The following is a 20,101-nucleotide window of genomic DNA, read 5'->3' as shown; positions in this document are numbered from 1 at the left end:
CATCCTCCATCTGGGCTTCTGCCGGATAAGTTACCATCTGCATCTGCATCTTTCTGTCATTCTTTCATTTTTCTTCTTCTTGGGCAAATCCCATCTCCCTCGCTTTCTGACACCAACACACCAACAGCTGTGTCCAACACACAGCTCCCGCGCCCGCGCGTTCGACTCTATCTCACCTCACTCTCCTCTTTGTGCCCCTCAGCCGGAGAACGTCGAGCCACGGGCCCTGATTTTGTCTTACCTGCTTTCTTGACAAAGACCACCGCCAACTTGGCCCCCTTTCACTGTCGGCTTGTCGGACCTTTTTTTTTCCCTCTACCCACGTTATTTCATACCGGTGCCGTTCTCCCCCCACACCGCACACCGCAGAGCTCTCTGGTGCAATTGTGACGCGACCGCGATCAAGGCGTCCCGGCAGCACACACTCAACTTACCCAACCGCCCCTTGTCAGCCACCGGCGAATCGACGGATCTTCTCCTTTTGCGCGGACCCTTTTGGGTTTTTTTATCGCAACATACACCAAACGACGCACAATCCTCCTCGTCGCCGCCTCCGGCGAGTTCCAGCCGCCCACCATGGCAAACTCGTAAGCTTGCCCCTGTCACCTGCCTTGGCTATCTGCGCAAAGCGCCCATCGCTCGCCGCGTGGACTGCTAACCTTGCTGTCGATAGATTTAGTACTGCCTTGAAGTCGTTCTGGCACACAATGACGACGTACGACCGACGTAAGCTGCTCTCCCTCAGCCAACACAAACGCGCCGCCGTTGCTGACCACAAACCCGCTGCCTAACAGACTCGTCATTTGACTCGCCCCAACGAACCGGTCGCCACGTTCCTCTCCGCGATAACAGATCTGGAATGCTCACCGGTGTCGCCACTGCTTCTGACTCTCGCGCCGACGTTTCCAACCCCTACTTCGACGAAAACGCCTCCTCCACCCGATACGAAGGCCATGGCGGCTCGTCCACCCCCAACGGCTCCTACTCCCCTGGCCTGCGCTCCTCGGTCGCCAAGCAGGCCAATGCCGACGGCTTCGAGGTTCAAGGCCAGGGCGATGTCCAGATGCAGGCATTTTCCGACGGCTTGCCTCCGCCTCCTCCCGTACAACACTCATGGCACCGCATAGACTCCTGGGCTGAGGAGAACTACTTCGAGCTCTTTGACCAGCTTGGCGAGGGCTGCACCATCAACGACCTCAACGACCTTGAACACCAGCTCGACTGCTCCCTCCCTCAGGATGTCCGCGACTCCCTCATGGTCCACGATGGTCAAGAACGCGGTGGCACACCCACCGGTATCATTTTCAGTGGTATGCTCATGGATGCCGAGGAGATTGTTCAAGAGTGGGAGACTTGGAGACGCGTCAACGAGCAGTACTTGTTAGACGCTGCCAACAACCGCCCTGTTCCTCGTCCCTCCAGCCAGGACAACGGTGAGAGCTCATCGCGTCAGCGACCTCCTTCTTCCTCGTCCAATCCCGACGCCTGGCAAGAAAACCTGCTTCAGAAGCAGGATTGCGTGCCCCCCAACAGCATTCGAAAGGCTTACGCGCATGCCGGCTGGATTCCCCTTGTTCGCGACTGGGGTGGCAACAATTTGGCTGTTGACCTGGCGCCTGGTCCTGCTGGCCGTTGGGGTCAGATTATCCTCTTTGGCCGCGACTATGACACCAAGTACGTAGTCGCCCGTTCATGGGGCGCCTTCCTTGCCCTTATCGCCGACGACCTCAACTCGGGCAAGTGGTATGTCGACGAGGATACCAACGAGCTCAAGCTTCGAGAATTCAAGGAGACCCGCATCGAGCCGTCGTACTTTAACATCTTGCGATGGCGCATGGATCAAAAGCACGGCCGCCGTGCCGCTGCTGCTGCCGCTGGCAAGAGGAGGTCTATGGCATCCCCCAAGGCTGGATCGCCCCTCGGCAGCCGGTCTGCCTCGCCGTACATGAGCCCCGTGGACGGACCCAACGGCGACGCGCGCGGTCGGTCTATGCAGCGGCCGAAAGCTTCGTCGCCGCTGACAAGTCCTGGGCGTCGCGGATTTGGAAAGCCCCCGCCTCTGAGTAGGGTGACAGAGGAGATGGTGATGCCCATCCTGCGCGACGCCGAGATTGAGCCCTCGACGCTTGTCGAGGTGGACGAGGAGCCCGACTCACCTGGAAGCAGCAATGGCCTCAAGAGCCCCGTCAGCGCGACGACGAGTACACCGCTGACGAGCCGGCGGCGCGACTCAAATCTGACGCGAGACAAGGAAAACGAGCCTCCGAAGGCCAACGGCAAGCAGCCCGAGACTGTCGACGGCGCGATGAAGACGATTGAGATTTGAAGTGTACAGATAGAAGCAGCATATTGGGAGGGGGCATTGAACAGTACGATTGCATGACTTGATGTGCCCCGCGGCACAGGCATACTACATACGCCTCCAGCCCGGGGGTTCAGTACCGACTGCTCTTTTTTCTTTCTTTTTCTTTCTTAGTTGGCGTTTACGGTGTCGCTTTCTTACCCTGGGAGGTGATCCATTCGTACCTCGTTTATTTTTCATTATTTTTATATTTAGTACAGTGGCCTGGCAAGACTGGGAAGGACATGGACAAGGCGATTTTACACGCAAGGGGGTATACACGAGCGGCGAATATATCTATCACGTGTGATACACTGGGTTGAGCTCTGCCGCGGACTTGCATTGATTTGTATGATATGGACAGTGGCCGAGGGTTACACAGCCTGTACAGTACAATACGTCTGTTTCGCTTTGGTGGTTTGCACTGGTGCATGTTAGACAGGTGCCTACGTACCTATGCTGCGCATAAGCAGGGGCCAGCTGGCGGCCGTGGCCAGCCTGCAGCTGTAGCCGAGACAGTTTATCAACTTGCATGTCCTCGTAGCCCGATGCATGGGGGGGGGTCGAGTGCTGGTGTGGAACCGTCGGCGGCTATTCGACGCAGCGGATTCGCGATGCGATGCTGGTGCGAGTTTGACGACGCGCCCACGCTAATGCGGCTTGTTGTTATTGGTCACTAATTCTCTCTCTTTTCATGCTGACGAGGTAGGGTCAATGATTGGGCTTGAGCGGTCACGGATAGGATGCGAAAGAAACGCCCCCGTTGGCGTCAGATGAGTCCAGACGGGACGGCGGCGGACGGCTGGGACAAGACGCTGCCCGTTGAATGTTCGGAACTGGTCGGGCGGGCGACACCAGATCATCGAGGAGGCGGTTATTCGGCACGAATAAGACGAAGCTGACCGAGCATGTTTGGATTGAAACCGCACAAAACATCTTCCAAGTCACAAAGATACTGCATCCATAGATGAATGAAGAAGTCACTGATATTTTGTCTCTGATAATTTAGTATACCCAGTCATCTCGTCCATCAAACGATGATACCCATGATACCTTCAGGTATATGCAAACGAAAGATATATACATGAAATCGGCTGCTTCGCGAAACTAGCGCTAATGATTGTCTTCGGCCACTCATACAAACACCGTATGCAGATTGCACCTAGTTGGCCTCCATGCGGAGAGCGTGGCGCATAGCGCGCTTGCCCATGGCGGCAGCCATCTTGAGGTCGGCAGACTCGCCCGGCGTGCAGGAAATGCCGATAGGCAGGCCCTGGGAGGCAGACCAGGTGCCGCTGGCGCAGCGCTGGAAAGACTGGCCGCCAATGCAGTTCCAGTAGCCTTCGGTGGAGCAGGCAGAACCGGGAGCGTGGCCGTCGCCGCCGGCTCCGCCGGTAGGAACAGGAGCGGGAGCGTTGCTGCTGACAGTGGGGATGGGGTTCGGGGAAGCAGAGGTAGGGACAGAAGTGGGAGCCTGGACCGGAGCAGAAGTGGGAGCCGGCGCGCTGGGGCTGAGAACCGGCGCGGAAGGAGAGTTACCACCGCTGGGCTTCTGGGAAGGCACGGGCTCGGGCGACACCGAGGTGGGGATGAAGATGCCACCGGGACGGCTAGAACCAGGAGCGCCGCCGCCGTTAGTAGGCACAGCCGGGCTCGGCTTGACAGAGGTAGGCTGAGCAGGGGGGGCGGAGGCGCTGGTAGGCTTGGGGGCATTGCCACCACCCGGAGCAGACGTAGGGCTGTTACCACCACCAACAGCAGTCTTGCCACAGGAGCCCTTGGGAGGAGCGAAAACACTGGTTGCGCCGTTGAACTGGTCAACGTCCTTGCCAGCGTCGGGGAACTTGACATCGGTGCCCTCAGAAACCGAGCATCCGTTGCCAACATTGGCGACCAGCATGTCAGGAAGACCGTTCATGAAGCTCTGGGAGCCGGCGTTTCCGGTAACAGCCAGGGGAGCACAGTTCATGTACATCTCGCGGTTGCCGACCTTGTTGAACCAGGTCCAGGCAAGCGTGTAGTTGCCGGCAGCCAGCTCGTTGGGAATGGTGAAGTCGTACTTGTAAGGGACGGGGGCATTGGCGTCGCTGCCCATGTTGCCAGTCTGTCCCTTGGCGGGGCATCCACCTTCGATGGACTTGATGACCTTCCAGACGGAGTTCTTGGTGGGCTTCAGGTCGGTAGTGACGGAGACCTGGCAGGAGCCACCACCGTGGACAGCAGTTCCCTTGAACTCGAGAGTCTGCTTGCTGCCCTGGGCGTAAACGTTGCTGGCACCCTCCTCGTTGTAAACACCAGAGCGCTGCTTGCAAGGGAAATCGGCACCGTTGGCCGCCATGGGACCGTTGCTGAGACTGGATCTGCCGAAGGGCACAGGGTTGGTCATGATGATGTGGGCGCTAGCGACGGTGGCCAGGCCGGAAAGGGCGATAGACTTGACAAGCATGGTTGCTGTTTTCGCGTGGAAAGATGTGCAAAAAGGGTGGTCGTACAAAAAGTGCGTCGAATGATTGTGTAGAAAGTTGGTAGCTTAGGGAATGTAAGAATCCAGCGTGCCAGACGAAGATTCGGTGATAGTTGCGGTCTCTTGAGTCTGGGATCAGAGCGTTTGGCAGCTTTATACATAGCAGTCATGTTAGTAAGGTGATGACGCATTTCAAACAATTACGCAATGGGAGGAAAGGGTATTTATTGTGCGTATGCCTGTGTTTGCAGTGTCTGCATTCACCAGAGCTCAAAGGCGGGAGTCGTGCAAAGCTGTGCCTGCAGTGTTTGGCAAACGACACCATCCCTCTGCACTGATGGAAGAAGAAAAACTTACAAAGACTAGCGACTGTAACTGAAGATACAGACTGCACTTTTGAAGAAAAGATCACGTTCTTTCGGGGGTATTGGAAGAGGTAACTGGCGCCAGGCGTGTTACTGTAAAATGAGGGTGGTGTAGTGAAAGGCGAAGCAAAGGTCTAGCCTGTAAAGAAGAATAGAAAAAAGGGCCAAGGAGCTCCTTCGGGTGAAAGAAAGGACTGTGATGAGCGAGTCTGATGAAGAGAAAAGACAGGATGAGATGGAGCGGCAGCAGGAAGCTCTTATACGAGAATGGTGCTAAGCACATACCACCATGTCGAGGCAGCGGAGCCGATGCACGACAGACAGACTGACGGATGGGATGGACAGACTACAGACAGGGGTCCAAAAGAAACAACAGACAGACAGGGAGCGACCGAATTACCAGGCTAGAACGTCAAGCGGCGAGGTACGGAGCAGAATCCACTGGCTGATGGACAGCCAAGAGGAAACAGGCCATGGTTCATGGGTGGTGGCAAGGTAAGGGACGAGAGGGACGAGAGGGACGAGAGGGACGAGAGGGACGAGGGGACAAGAGACGGCAGTGGTTGGACGGTCGTCTGGCAGATCGTCTCCTGGCGATCCAACGCTGGGCGAGGACGCAGGTACAAGTGCAATGGTGTGGCGAAGAGTTGAAGCTGGCTGTGCGTGCGTAGTATGGTGTGAGTTGAGTGGCGTGTGAGTGAGTGACTGTGTAAGTGGATTGGGTGGCGTGGAGACAGAATAGGAAAGAAGAAGAGTGACATGGAGGCAGGGGTCTGTCTGTCTGCCCATGACTCCAGTCCATGGACCGACGACAGGCAGACTCCAGTGCGTCCCTGCGAGTTTCGAATCAACGGGCCGGTAGGTGTGTGGACACGCCTTGGCTCGTTGCCCCTGTTCAGTCCAAGAAGAAAAAGGCTCCGTGAGGATGTGAGGATGGATGGCCATAGGCTGGCGGTGCGGTTTCAGAGCCTCAAGCCAATGTGCACCAAGTGGGCTCGGAGGAGACGTCGAGTCTTGTCAGGGGACCATATTCCATCTCAAGGGCAAGACTGACAGCCTTTTGCATGGGCTGTCAGGGTGCGTTTTGTGATGCAGCACGGGAAAATGTGAGTCGGTAGTATTCAATACAATGCAATTTGGTCTGCATTGTTTTTCTGAGAATTCTGAGACCAATTCCACGACTTTTGCCCGCTCGTAACCTTTTTCTGGTGCTGATACATCTATAACTCGCAAAATCGATATGTCGGACACTTGGTAGGGATCGGCGGAGGCAAGGGGGTGAGCGCATGACGTGGGGAACAAGACAACCCCAGCCCAGCACAACAATGCGGTTAACTTCAATCTGTAGCCGAGCTGGGGCGTGTCGACTGGCTAGCGGCCGCCGGTGAATAGACGATGAGCGATGGCTGTCAAGTCATGGTGATGATGATACCGATACTGATGTTCGTGCAAACGGAGGCTCGGATGCCCTAAGTGACTGGACACCAATGGCTTCCTTAAGGACCAGAGAATCGCTTACAGTATGGGTGTTACAGAACGATTGCTATGAAGCAGATCAAGGCGCCGCGTCATTCATTGTTGCTGATGGCTGGATGACACAAGAGGTTGTGGCAGTGGTTGGTGGCCAATGAGCTGGATGGTGTTGATGGGACTGGTGGAAGCGAGCAAAGGAGGGAATAATAAAGTTGGAGCCCCTCCTCAGCCCAGGCAGCCCAGAGCCAGCCAGCACGAGGAATGGAGACCGCTATTGTGATGCCCCGTTTTTGTATGTTGACAGCCTACCAGTATCCTGGTTCACCACCAGCATCTTCAGCATCCCAGGTTCTATGCAACCGTTTTGATGTTGATAACGCTGCTCAACGGTTCGAGATGCGACATGCATGCATCCTCGTCCCAACGAACGAACGTCTCATCCCGGAAAAGCCACAGCGACTACATGGTCAATCAGTCGAGTCCTGCGTGACTGCTCTGTCACGTCGAGACGGCCGTCTGTTAGCGGTAATTAACAGAAGGGTTTATTATTATTACTCTTTTTTCCAAAGGGAAAGAAGTACAGAAAAAAAATATTCATGCAACAGATTAATAGTAAAAAAAGAAAACAAAAATTTCAATCACATCCTTGCTTTTAATTCGAGGATACCACAACTGCGGGCTCTAATCCTCCTTCATCACAGCCTTACCACTTATACTACTGATGGCGCATACTTTCAAGAAATTGGATACAGACTTTTCACTGATTCCCTTCAGTTGCCCTCCAGTCTCTTCTCTTATAAGCACGATACTTGTGGCCATCTTATGCGTCTCCTGCGAGTAATGCCCAGCCACATGTGGCCCCTGTGCAATACCCGACTATGCCGCTGCTTGCATCACGGTTCGCTTTCAAAGCAAAGCAAATCTCCCACAAAAAAAAAAATAAAGCTGCCTTTACCACCTTTTATTACTTCATTCATCGTCAGTTTATGCGTTGATTATGTAACTCCCGACGACTCGAAACATGTTTTGATAACTTAACCACACCGCACATTCACTGGGCTCGCAAACAGCTACCGTTGAAACCAACCACGCATTACCAAGCCGAGGTGATTCACAACCCGAACTGCAAACACCTCGCTTCTACAGCTTTCCAGCACAAGGGCTATTGTTTCTCGGCTCTTCAATCCGGACTTGCTTTTTTTTCTCCTCCTCGTCGCAAGGCATGCAGGGGTCGCCTCAGTGGCGTCTCTAGTGTAGTTTGGGGTTGGAAGCATGCGCACGTTGAATATAGGCCCTGCCCCTGTCCTTTCGACGTTGCAACCTGTCAAGCCACCACAGGAATTTTATCCTTATAGTTTTATTATTCATTTATTACTTTTTATCGTTTTTGACTTTTACTATTACTCTTCGACGCGTAGTTGCTGTCTGGCTGGCCACATCAGCTCCGGGCTGACTTGCTCTGCTGAAACCCGTCCGAGTTTCAGATCACATCCATCATTTACTCTTTTGAGCAGGTACTTACAGAGGGGTTACGTCAAGTTAATTTTGTTGATTAATATCGGCATCCTCAGGTCGCACAATCTCTTTCTAGAAATAATGTCAGTTCAAATGTATAATGAAGAACTCTCCTACACTGTGGCCTTCCGGTGGCTTCACCGTGGCGGTCTGTTAGCCTCCATCCACGGCGGCTACACAGCCTGCCATGCCTCTCCTCGGACAACTTCTTTTGCACGGTTCGTTCTAGATTAAACACACGCAAATTCCGTCCCGTATCTTTCCTTACTGCGGGCGGCCACGCCGCAACATCATCAACCCAGTTGCCGACTCTCTGTACTGCGTACCGCCGGCCATCTCGCCCGGCCCATCCATGTCCAATCCCTCGAACCTACACCCTTGTTCATTCTGTTGAGGCGAGAACTTATTTCCGGAAGCGCTTAGTCCGTAATTGGTCGCTCCCATACAAGACCAAGGCCGGGCTCGCATAACAGGCCGCGGGCCAACGACATCTCACGCGCACCAGCCCAACGTAAGCATGATATCGTAATAGCCATGATTCCAACATCTCACCCCGTGTTTTTCAGCATGTCCATACGTGGTCTCGCCCAGCAATGAATCTCGGCGCAAACAGACGTCTGCCGTCGTACAATGGGCCGTGGCGATGGAGCTGCTCGGGCGATCATACACCCCGTGGCCCACGAATCCTCGGTCCCGACTCCCGCGTGGTCGCATCAGTTCATGCTATAGCCTGACGAACCTATACTGTTACAGTCCTGTTTAATTAAACAAATGCTTCTCTGCGCTTGCCCCTCCTTTGCTGTTTCCCGAGCCCTTCCCTGGCCCGTCCGTCGTTCGCACCGAGGGCAAACGTGGTGCCCAACACCACCAAGTAGAATCATAATTTGTTCATTCTCGGGCTTTGTGTAATAATCCTGAAAGATTCGTCAAATAAAGTACATCAACTTTGTCTCAGGTGATGATACAACGTTGCGTTAAGAGTAGGCGTTCCGCTGTAGATTGGGGTTAATTTATTTGGAGTCATCTATGACAGACGCCACCAATCTATTCTGTCAAGTACAGCCCTGTAATTCTAATTCTAATCAAAAATTTCAATCAAGACGCCTGCATCCACCAGGTCCCCCTGCTCATCACCCAACCCATCCATCACTCCTTGATGTCTCCCTCACAGTATCCGTTGCGCGTCCACAGCTTCATCCTGTCCCTCTTAAACTCCTCAAAATCCCACTCCCTCATCTCCAGCTCCTTTGGGCGCAGGTAGACGTACGTCTTGGTATCGACCTCCTCCTCTCCGTCCTGCGCCTCCGCACCGCCGCCGCCTTCGCCGCCGCGGTCCAGCCGCACACGGACCGTGTCCAGCCGGTACTCGCTCCCCTCGTAGTCGTCTAGCCGCTTCATGTTGGCTGACGTCAGCCCCGTCACGTAGACGCCGCGGACCGAGTGGCCGCTCTCCGGGATGATGCCCGGGTAGTCGGCGTACTGCACCCGGTGCCGGCAAAAGTCGTGGAGCACCGCGGGCGTGAAGCTGTGCAGCGCCTGGATGGCCGCCGGCGGGGCCTTGGTGCCGTAGCACACGCTGAAGAAGACTTCGGGCGCCATCTGTGGTCCTGGAAGTTAGCATTGTATTGCTGCGGTATCAATTTCGCAAACGCACCAGCGTGCCTGGGAGTATGTTAGCTGTTGAAACGGCGCGTTTGACGGGCATGCTTGCGTACCGTAGAAGAAGCCGGTAAGATCGCCACTCATGTTGGGCACTGAGTCCTGATGATGGATGAATACAGAAGTACCGTGGATGAAAATGCCCAGGTGCTGTTTGCTACGAGATTTGTCTTGCCGAGAGGTGGTGATGCTGTGAGTTGGCTGATGCCTAACCACTCCATTTATGGGCCGGGACGCCTTCCGATAATCGCACGCGGGGTAGCGGCGATGGAAAGCCGCTTTGTGGCCACAACAAAGCAACTTGGAGACTCTTTGTATCTCTTTAGTGTGACGCCATGTATGATAGACTCGGTGGCATTGATTGGCTGATAAAGGTTTCTCGCAAGACACTGGCGGATGTTGTGCCTGTCCTGTCATTTGATGCGGCCTTGCGGACAGAATAAACCTACCCTAGAGGGACTTTCCATTTCTGACCGCTTCACTCAGTATCATTTTATCTAATTTGATTCTTCCAAATTTGAAGCCTTTTTAAATAAAAGAGACAATCATTTAAAACCCCAATGAAACCCCGAATTAGTTAGGCAAAGGGTGTAGATGCCCCTCCTAAAGACTATGTGAAGCCGTTCAACAACATTCCGTGAACGAACAGACAAGAGTTTTGCAACTCTTAACATAGAAATACAGTTTTAATCTTCAATGTCCTGTTCCATGTCCTCACCTCCCTCACCTCCCTCCTTTCCCTTCTGTTCGCTACCCTTCTTCCTCGGCCGCAGCCACTCCTCCATGCCCGGCGGCCAGTACACGCGATTCTCCGGCCCTCCCATGCCCAAGTCCTCCGCGGCCACGACATCCACCTCCTCTCCATCAACCGCTCCCATTCCATTCACCCCCCTCTTTGCCGCCGCCGCCGCCGCCGCCTTTTTCGCCGCCGGCCTGGGCTCGTCGTCGTCGCGCTCGTACGGGACGACGTCGTTGGCCCGCTGCCAGCCCGGCAACCTGTACGTGCGCATCAGCTCAAACACCGCCTGCTCCTTGTCCTTGGCCTCGATCATCAAGTCCACCCCCGGCGGGCACGGCGGCAGCGCCCTCACCCTCGCCGCATGCTTCCTGCGCTCCCGCGGCGTCACCGCCGCCGCCGTCTGCTCGCTGTAGTGCATCTTCTGCGTGATCCCCTTGCGCTTCCACGTCGCCTCTATCCGCGGGTACAGCCCCGCCAGGTCCGCCGTGCCCTCGCGCACGCTCCCCGCGTCGAACACGATGTTGTGGTGGTGGTAGTCCAGCACCAGCGGTATGTCCAGCTCCTCGCACACCGGCAGCAAGTCGTGCACGCTCCACGCCACGTCGTCGTTCTCCAGCACCAGCCGGCGCTTCACCCCCTGCGGCAGCTTGCTGTAGTTGTCCCGGAAGCGGTCCAGCGTCGCGTCCTTGTCGCCAAAGGTGCCGCCCAAGTGCAGGATCATGACGGCGTCGCGGTCGAGCTGCGGCGGCAGCCGCAGCAGCGACAGCATCTCGTCGTGGTACGCCAGGTCCCGCAGGGACGCCTCGATGACCTCGCGCCGCGGGCTGCCGAGCTGCGTGAACTGGCCCGGGTGCGTGGTCAGGCGGTGGCCGAGCGCGGCGGCCACGCGGCCGGCCTCGCGCAGCGCGTCGGCGGCGAACGGCGCCAGCGCGTACCCGTACTCGGCGTGGCTGGCAAAGGGGAACATTTCGCTGCTGAGGCGCAGGAAGCGGATGCCGTACTTGTCGTTCCAGCGCAGCATCTTGACGATGTCGCGGGCGTTGGCGAGGCCGAGGTTCTGGACGAAGCGGAGGCCGAGCGCGGCGTCGGCAGGCTTGGACTTGTCGGGCCGGTTCTTGGTGGGGTGCTCGGGCTGCGAGGGGTCGGTGAGGGGGTGCCGGTGCTCGAGGATGGACGCGATGCGACAGGTCCGGGAGGAAAAGACGGGCGGGTTTGCGGTGCGGAGATAGGTATTCAAACAGGCCTGCTTGCAGGTCAGTGATGGGGCGCGCGTGGTCGATAACTGCGATCATCTTACATAGCCTAATCTTCCAGTCCATGGTAAAGGTAATACATCACTGTTGACTGGCGGAGGGCGTCTGGCACCTCGCTCGAGAGACGGCGCTTCGTCATTAGCAGCCTCGTTGTCCAGACCCGAGTCCTCCTGTGGCTTGAGAGTAGCGCGTGCTTTTGTGCGCTTCTTGACAACTTTGACCTCTGATTTAATTTCTGGAAGAGCCTCGATATTTTCTTCTTTCACTTTCTGGGTAGATCGACGTGGGAGTTTGCGACGCGTCAATTCACGACTAGATACAGCCGTTTCAACGACAGCCGCCTTTCGCTTCAGTGCCATAATCGAGAAATATGCGCTGAATAGCCGCGAGGCTGCTGGGTTTCCAGATGCAATGATGTTGCGACAACGATGTATGATGCGATGCAAGGGTTGCATGTGATGTTGTAGACGGGTGCGCCGCTGTTTGCTGAGGATGTCACAACGAGGCTGACAAGCTGTTCGTTGATTAAATAATGGCAGCTTTGTCTCGCGGGAAGGGAGTGTAGATACAGAGACGGAAACTTGCATGAAAAAATCCAGCCCCCTACAAGGATGAAGGATATCGAAATGTGAAATCCACTGCGCAATCTCGGCCGTCATTGTCGATGTTGACTTATGGGTCAGATCTGGCACCCCACCAAATGGCGATGCAATCGGAGGCTATTTTGTCATGGCCCAGCGTTTAAAACCAATACAACCCTGCCCGTATTTTTCCTGCTCGGAGTGATGAATGTATCTTATCATCAGTTTTTTCAAACAACAAAAAAACAAAAAAATAAAAAAGAGAAGCGCCAAAATATCAAGTAGCTAGCTGCCTGCCTTTGCCGCCGTGCGCGAGATCGATGACGATCATTATGTGGAGCCTGGACATCTCGCGCCCTGGCGACAAACGGGAAACAAAATAAACACCCTTGTAAGAAGCATCAGCGAGCATTGTCATTTTTAATAAAGTAAGCATTCTTCCGGTCACAATCGTTCTACATAAATCAGCGCACTCAATATCAACTATCCCCATCACAAACTTGCGTCAGATCCGTGTCTCCCAGCTCAGTGCTCGCAGAAGCTGAAATCGATCGCCTTGAGCTCGCGCACAAAATTCTTCTGCTCCGTACTCCGCTCTGCCATCAGCTCCTCCCTGATCCTCCTGGCCTCCTCCAACCCGTACGGAAAGTCCACGTTGTCCAGCACCATCTCGCCCACCTCCGCCGGAACCCTCATCCCGCGCCTCACCAACTCCTCGCCCGGCCACCAATCGCGCTGCTGCGGCGGCACGTTGGCCGTCGAGATCACCTGCACTTTCGGATCGACCAGGAATAGCGCCAGTATCTTGCGGTGCCCGGGGCGCATCGGGTCCGCCAGCGCGAACGGCTTGACGCGGTGCAGGTACAGGTTCGGGAAGAAGAGCGCGCGACCCGCGCGCGTCGTCACGGCGCCGACGTCCTGCAGCGTGCTCGCCTCGTGCGACTGCTCAACGGCAAAGGTGCGCGCAATGGAGCGGATGTCGTTTTGCTCGTACTGCAGTTCGCTGCAGAGCTCCTCGGCGTCCGCCGCCGTTCGCAGCGACAACTGCGACTCGGTGATGTTGTCCGTGTCATAGTAGTATAGTGCGGTCGCGACGATGTGCTCGTTGTGCTGGCCCTCGATGTGCCAGCTGCCGCCGTTGTAGCGCGGCTTCTCGGGCGTGAGGTGGATGTTGGCCAGCTTGACGATGACCTGTAGGCGGCTGGCCGACTCGAAGAAGCCGCTCGTCTTGACCTCGTCCTTGTAGGCCTCGGTGTTCGGCGGGCCCGGCGAGGCGTCTGGAAGCTTCGGTGGATGTGTCTCAGTAAACCACTTGTCATCGAGCTGCGCACGATCGGAATCTTCATAGTCCCCGTCGTCCTCTTCATCCTCTTCCCTTGCGGCCTCGCCCTCCTCCACGGGCCGGCGGGTCGGGTGGCAATACGACCCGCAGAGTTCTGGAACAGTGCAGTCAGGTCCAACCTCCATCGTCTGCAGACGCTGATACCGAAACTCCTCTGGCCAGCGATAGACGTAATCCCAGGCAGGCAAGGACTTGGTGATGAACTCCTCAATCACGGGGTACAAGTCTTTATGCTTGACTGGGTGTAGGTTGTTGATGTAGCTGGTGATGCGTGCCTTGCCGTCCTGGTTGACCTCGACATTGCACGGTAGCCACTGGAAGTTGATGGATGTCGCGGCCACGTCGCGGTCGTTCCAAAAGAGGGCCCTCTTCTTCTCGCTCGCGTGTGGCTTCGGGATCACCTCGCCAGCTCCGACGAAGCTAATGCAGTTCTCCAAGTTGATTTCAAAATCGGGCATGATCCTTGTCTTGCCAAACACCAATGGCCAGAGAGATGGGTGAACGAGGTCCAGGACCTTCTCGTCGCTTCCCGGGTGCCAGTCCTTGGCGGACTCTGGGACATTTTCCAGAGGCTTTACGTGCTCGATAAGCTTCCTAGTCAGATCGGCGTCCATCAGACTGTCCGACTTGAGGACGCAAGCCGAGTAGTCAAAGACGGGAACCAAGCCAGTTTCCTCATACATTTTTGCTTTCATGAGTAGCTCCTCGATGCACTATGCACCGCGTCAGCAAAGCAGTCATACTAAAGGCCGCAAAATTCTAGAGACTAACCGCGTCTGCCATGTTTGCTGTAAAGTCTGCGTGCTCATGAAACTGATTCCAGGGCATCACCAGCATCTCCGCCTTCCACTTTGCCGCAATCTCCGGATCGCGGACCTTGCTCCACCACTCCGGCTTGTTGGTGAGGCTCTCGACGGCCTGGAGCATGCAGTACTCGCGGATGAGAAGGGTGTCCGCCTTCCAACCCTCTTCCTTTTCTGCAACGAGAACGGGAAACTGAGGGTCGTCTTCACCCGGTGCTTGAAGCGAGATGCCCATGCCGTAACCGGGAAGCCTGATCTTGCCGGTGTGCGGCGGGGTGGCGGGCTCGTCGGGCGGCGGCGACGGAGTCCAACGGCCGCCCATTTCAGGCTTCTTGGTAGCGTACACCTCGTCGATCATGCCATTGACAAAGTTGGTGGTCCAAGATTCTGAGAATTTGATATTTAGAAAGTCGTTGGCTTGATGAAAGGTTGGCCGAGTATGCCAGGAAAAACGATCAATCCATTCCGTGAAAACCTTCTCCTGGTCTGGTGTCATTGAGTTGTTGGACCACATGTTTTCTTCTGCGGTGTGCCTTTTTTCGTATTGATTGGTAGTGTTTGATTGGCTGAGTAGCGAGTGTCCTGTCGAGTTTCTTCAAGTCATTCAGAGACAAGACATTAGGGCCTATTTATGCCTCTGATGAGTGCGGGAGAATGTTTAGCGGCCCCTATCATTCAGCCCCCCCGCCCAGTTCTGCCTAGCAGGCTGCTCTTGGCGGAGAGGTAGAAGTGCAGTTAACGTTATAGACCAGCATCAGGGGTAGTACTTGTTAGCTCATTACTTCATACCAAATCGATATAGCGTTGTGGCTCTAAACTGCCTAATCGAGGGGGCTTGGCTTCCGGTTGCCGAGCTTCTGGTAACAGCACCAGTACATGTGCATAGAACGGTGGTCAAGCGTGAACTTGTTCACAAATTTAGTGCTGTAACTGCCGAGCTATCAATTACTGGAGTCTGTCACGGACCTATACAGTAAACTTCAGATAGAGGATACGAGGGATGTTCGGCCTCATATTTTGGCATTTCTACTCGATCTATTGAGGTAGGCTGGCTGTGGCCGAGCGTTAGCCACTGGACCCTTCTAACAACTGTGAATCAAATGGAACAGCTAGGCAACAGACCTTGAGTTTATGCGTCCAGTATACGGAACGGCGTTTGTGCGTTACGCCAGCAGTCATCCGCGAAAAGTCCCCTTCCTCACTCATCTGGCGGGAAAGAATAGATTTTTTCGACGAGATGTTGAACTTTGAAATATTCCGCCCTCATCTGATGTGGGGATGAGGCTAGGCACCAGGACGCAGGGGTAAAATGAATGTGAGTCGGACCCCTGTCGCGACGCCAATCGCGAGTCGCGACATGCCATCGATTTCGCGACTTCGCAATGTAACATGAGATATGGCAATGAAGATGGAAATAGTTGAAATATCATCCGACGAGGAGGATGTTCAAATCCCACCACCACCATCTCAATCCCACTTTGCCAAATTCGAAGACTTCACGCCCGATGATGCCGCGCCGTTCGAGGACGAGTTTGCTCGCCTCGCCGCCTCTCAGGAGTGGGTGCCCGGCTCGCAGGAGTACAAAAAGGAGCGTACCATTGCCATGCGCGCTGAAATCAAGTCGCACTTCTTCTCGCAGGAACCCCTCGCGCCCATCACCGAGGAGGACGAGCTCCGGGGCTACCAGTCGCTCTGCGAGGAGGTCGACCTGCCGCCCTACGACACCACCGAGGAGTGCAAGCGGGAGCTGAAGAAGACCCTGGTCAACATCGTGGATCTGATTGACACGCGGCGGACCAACAGGAAGGTCAAGGTCTGGCAGGATTTCCAGGCGTTTCGGGAGTACACGCTGCAGGACGGGCACACAATCAGTAGGGAAGAGGCCAGTAAGGACGGCGGCTACCTGGAGTCTCTGCTGCAGCATCTCGGTGGAGGACGTCGAAGACGAAGACGCAGCGGTAGGGGGGTGGGAAATCTCGAAAGAGGCAATGTATCGGCAGGTATCGTGAAGAGGGAGCAGCTTCCTGAAGGAGGCAACGCGTCAGCAATTGTCGGGAAGAGTCAGCAGAGCCCTCAAGGAGGCAGGGTATCAGGTCGTGTCGTGAAGAGGAAACGAGATCGCAAACGAGGCAAAGCATCGGGACCTATGGTGAAGAGAGAGCAACGTTTGGACGGAGGCGAGACATCGGAACATATGGTGAAGAGAGAGCGCCCTTCCGAAGCAGGCGGGAGATTGCAAACTCTCGTGAAGATAGAGCAAGAGTGATGGCAAACTCAGCATTGCGGTTAGCTGAAGGGCATTTCGCCGTTCGTACGCCAATAGGCCTGCATGAACCAGAGCAGAATCTCCACGCCTCCGTTTGCTTCTCACAGTTTTAGCGGCGGAAAAATCAAAATTGAGATGGAAAGTTCAAGGAAATATGTATGGCTTACCTAAGGATGTTTTCCCTAGGTACAACTCGTCTGCGAAAGTTGTGGAAGGAGAGATGACTGGTCTTTCCCCCAATTCAACTGCACAACAAAACTTGAGAGTTGATTTTCACGAGAATTTTCGTTACTTGGTCACCGTCTTGACTCTTTGAACCACGCCAAATACACGGCGTATTTGACGTTACTACCTTACAAACACCAACGCCAATGGAAAGAATCCCGGATACCCTCGTCCATGTTTTCTAAGATAGCCACCGACGGGCTACCAACCTCGCTTTCACTTTACCGCACCGGATGGCCGCCCTCGCCTGCATGTACCGCGCAACTTCATCCGCTTGTGTTAACCGAATCGAAGAGGAAATCTCTCCGTACTATGACCCAAGCCTATTCTATCCCGCTCGCCTCGGGCAAGCCCTGCAACCGGGATCGGTGGAACTCGAGATGCGACCGCAGATGCAAGCGTGGATCGCCTGTATATACTCCAACATCTATAAAGGTATGTACACAAAACAAAAAATATATACATTGTGAAGCGGAACACCTAGTCCTAATTCCTCGAGCCGCAGTTTCTTCTACTTTGGTCCATCGCCGTTGCCATACGGGCTGAAGGCGTACTGAACACCCAGGCCGGACAGCTTCGGCCCTCCATTATCAAGGAGCACCTTGGAGTTGTCGGCGGTTCCGAAATATGAGTAGCGATAAACACAATGATTATTATCCAGGAAAGGAATCGCTTTCCGGATGAAGGCACTCTGCTCATCAATAGTGCCGATGCCTTGAAACTGCAGCGGGGTTAGTGTTGTGCACCAGAAGACAACCCTATATCCTCTACTTACTTCGGTTACCCAGACCGGGCGTCCGCCACTAATCGAGCAGACATTGTTGATGTAGTTCTCAAAGTCGTGCTCGTACGCCGCGCCTCCGTACCAGTGCACCGGCACGAAGTCGATGTGGCAGCCGCCGCACTTGTTCAAAAAGTCCCGCAGCCACCCGACGCCGGCCGCCGACACTGCCGGCGCGCCGAGCTGCGCGTGGCCTGAAAACGGCTCCATGTACTTCCTCCACGCGGCGACCGCGTCGCCCACGGACAGCCGCGCCTGGTCGTCGCGGTCCGGCTCGTTGAAGGCGAGCAGGTGGCCGCTGCCGCCCTTGTTCAGCCAGTACCACGCATTGTCGAACCACTGCCGCGTGTGGTAGTCTTGTGTGCCCCAGAGCATGGGCACGTACTCTGCAAAGGTCTGCTTCTGGTTGGTGGTGCTGTCCCAGTTGTACTGCCAGTTGACCTGGGAGGGGTGGCCGAGCCAGCTGCCGCCAAACTGCCAGATGGGAACATCGTCGTTGGCCGCGAGGCCGCGCTTTGGCCACGAGTCGCAGACAGCGGGTCGGCCCGCGAGCAGCAGTGACGCGGCGAGGACGGCTCGGTGAAGGGAAAGCATGTTGTCAAGCGCTGAAGAGACTGAAAATGGCCTGTGGTAGATGCGGCTGATGGGCGAGCTGGGACAAGACACAACGCCGAGAGACACGACACTTATATACCACGGCCGAAGCTGGGTTCCATCTATCCCAAAAGTCAGGACCCCATCATACGCTCCATTTGCTTTGCGTCTTTTTGCTGCTCGGTCCGAATGAGCCTTCTCAGCAAGTAAAGCCTTCTTCCGGGCATTCTTCTCACGTTCCGAGCTATGGCTGGGCTCCCGTTATCCACGATATCCACGATACCCACGAATGGTGTCTACTATATCGCCTAGTCGCTCTAACATGGAGACAACAAGTTCTGTTAAATAACAGTAGCTGCAGACTCATCAGACTATTGCCTTGAAGAAGAGTATGTAGCGTGTTCTTGGCAAGTCTGGAACGCTCTTGGCAGTCAGGCAGGGTAAGCCTTGTCAGATTTCCGCTCAGGTACCCGGCGGGGGATCATCCTGCAGGAACGTGGGAATGTCCAGAGTAGGCAAGTTTTCTGAGTTTAGAGCCCGCTAGCACCGGATGCTTTGGAAGCAGGTGGACCGCCGGTTGCTCGCGGCTGCCCTTTGGTGGGAAGTGTGCCGAGTTATAGGGCTGGTATTGTTTGCATTGTTGCTTTATCACTCATTCTTACAGGATGGAGCTGCTTCGTAGATTATTGCCTGGCGTTGATGCTTGCCGTGACTGACGAGATCAAATCGGGTTGGGGGTTCGGCGGGTTGGTTCTGCTGTGGACTCATGCACTGAACTTGTCTGCAACTTCAGGTTTGACATGTAATTGTTCGCCGATTTTGTTGAGACATTACTAATTAGAAATCAAAGCTTTTTTTTTCCCTTGTTACACCACTTCTTCATGTGATAAGGCCGACCTGGTGCATAGGTCGCGACCACCAGGGCCCTATGGAAGTGAGTGCAGTGTCGAGCTCTAGGAACGTCTTGTCCCGATTCATAATTATGCTTGCTTTTTTTTTGCATTACATAACACGAGGCAATTTAATTACGTTCGCTATTGTCGAGTTCGTTCAACCTCAGCTGCAATGCCTCGATTTGGCAGCGCCCGAACAGTTAGTTGGCGCTGCTAATGCTGACGGCTCGCAGCTACTGGGCAGGTAGGCCGTTATCCATTCGACAGGTCAGCGCTTGAAAGCCAATCGAATCCAACCTACGCTGGCCACGGATAGAACGGCACCGGGATGCAATGTATATGCTCTCCCGACGAGGCAGGTGATGTTCTCAACCGTGTCCGCCTTCTCGCCGTGACCGGGTATAAAGAGTTGCGACTTTCCCCGTGTCAACTCTGCTACATAGTTGAGAAACTGAATTTTTTTTTGTGAATGAACAAGCTTCCCATCATAGAAAAAAAAATTGCCCGCCATGTCCGTTATCAACCTCAGCCGAGCCCTCGTTGCCGTTGTTCTCGGTATGGCCATCGGTGCCTCTGCCTCTCCTACTCTGGAGGCTCGCATCTGCTGCGGCAACCCTGCCAACTGCCCTAGCCACTGTGTTCGTGTAAGTGTTCACGGCTACTTTGTATTGTGATGCTCTCTGATGTTGACTTGGAAGTAGTGTCTGGAGTGTTAGACAGTGATCGGCTAGGCCATGGTTATCTGTAGATAAAAGATGAATACATTGTCAGCACATCAGACTGTTACCATGCATCATCGTCCCGCTT

At 54.9% G+C, this 20,101-nt stretch overlaps 8 protein-coding genes across 8 annotated transcripts; 3 read left to right on the top strand and 5 right to left on the bottom strand.

Moving 5' to 3' along the window:
- Positions 1-707: 707 nt before the first annotated feature.
- ISF_01326 (Cell wall assembly/cell proliferation-coordinating protein) lies at positions 708-2,326 on the top strand (the record flags this gene model as incomplete). The annotated part of the gene is made up of 2 exons (XM_018844933.1): positions 708-726; positions 795-2,326. 2 exons carry the CDS (start codon positions 708-710, stop codon positions 2,324-2,326), a joined length of 1,551 nt encoding a protein of 516 aa, XP_018707699.1.
- Positions 2,327-3,503: 1,177 nt separating this feature from the next.
- Positions 3,504-4,787, bottom strand: ISF_01325 (Chitin-binding, domain 3; the record flags this gene model as incomplete). Its single annotated transcript, XM_018844932.1, has 1 exon — positions 3,504-4,787. One exon carries the CDS (start codon positions 4,785-4,787, stop codon positions 3,504-3,506), a length of 1,284 nt encoding a protein of 427 aa, XP_018707698.1.
- A 4,517-nt stretch (positions 4,788-9,304) lies between these two features.
- Positions 9,305-9,904, bottom strand: ISF_01324 (AIG2-like protein; the record flags this gene model as incomplete). Its single annotated transcript, XM_018844931.1, has 3 exons — positions 9,305-9,757; positions 9,813-9,820; positions 9,874-9,904. 3 exons carry the CDS (start codon positions 9,902-9,904, stop codon positions 9,305-9,307), a joined length of 492 nt encoding a protein of 163 aa, XP_018707697.1.
- A 599-nt stretch (positions 9,905-10,503) lies between these two features.
- ISF_01323 (UV-damage endonuclease) lies at positions 10,504-12,168 on the bottom strand (the record flags this gene model as incomplete). The annotated part of the gene is made up of 2 exons (XM_018844930.1): positions 10,504-11,799; positions 11,854-12,168. The coding sequence occupies 2 exons, from the start codon at positions 12,166-12,168 to the stop codon at positions 10,504-10,506; spliced, it is 1,611 nt and encodes a 536-aa protein (XP_018707696.1).
- Positions 12,169-12,915: 747 nt separating this feature from the next.
- Positions 12,916-15,049, bottom strand: ISF_01322 (hypothetical protein; the record flags this gene model as incomplete). Its single annotated transcript, XM_018844929.1, has 2 exons — positions 12,916-14,445; positions 14,504-15,049. 2 exons carry the CDS (start codon positions 15,047-15,049, stop codon positions 12,916-12,918), a joined length of 2,076 nt encoding a protein of 691 aa, XP_018707695.1.
- Positions 15,050-15,931: 882 nt separating this feature from the next.
- On the top strand, positions 15,932-16,801 carry ISF_01321 (hypothetical protein; the record flags this gene model as incomplete). The annotated part of the gene is made up of 1 exon (XM_018844928.1): positions 15,932-16,801. The coding sequence occupies one exon, from the start codon at positions 15,932-15,934 to the stop codon at positions 16,799-16,801; it is 870 nt and encodes a 289-aa protein (XP_018707694.1).
- Positions 16,802-17,537: 736 nt separating this feature from the next.
- Positions 17,538-18,401, bottom strand: ISF_01320 (Glycoside hydrolase, superfamily; the record flags this gene model as incomplete). Its single annotated transcript, XM_018844927.1, has 2 exons — positions 17,538-17,747; positions 17,802-18,401. 2 exons carry the CDS (start codon positions 18,399-18,401, stop codon positions 17,538-17,540), a joined length of 810 nt encoding a protein of 269 aa, XP_018707693.1.
- A 1,402-nt stretch (positions 18,402-19,803) lies between these two features.
- ISF_01319 (hypothetical protein) lies at positions 19,804-19,968 on the top strand (the record flags this gene model as incomplete). Its single annotated transcript, XM_018844926.1, has 1 exon — positions 19,804-19,968. The coding sequence occupies one exon, from the start codon at positions 19,804-19,806 to the stop codon at positions 19,966-19,968; it is 165 nt and encodes a 54-aa protein (XP_018707692.1).
- Positions 19,969-20,101: the final 133 nt, after the last annotated feature.

This window comes from Cordyceps fumosorosea, assembly GCF_001636725.1.
Source record: "Cordyceps fumosorosea ARSEF 2679 chromosome Unknown scaffold_2, whole genome shotgun sequence".
NCBI lineage: Eukaryota > Fungi > Ascomycota > Sordariomycetes > Hypocreales > Cordycipitaceae > Cordyceps > Cordyceps fumosorosea.
Note: the sequence above shows the minus strand (reverse complement) of the source record. Positions and strands in the feature narration are given on the sequence as shown.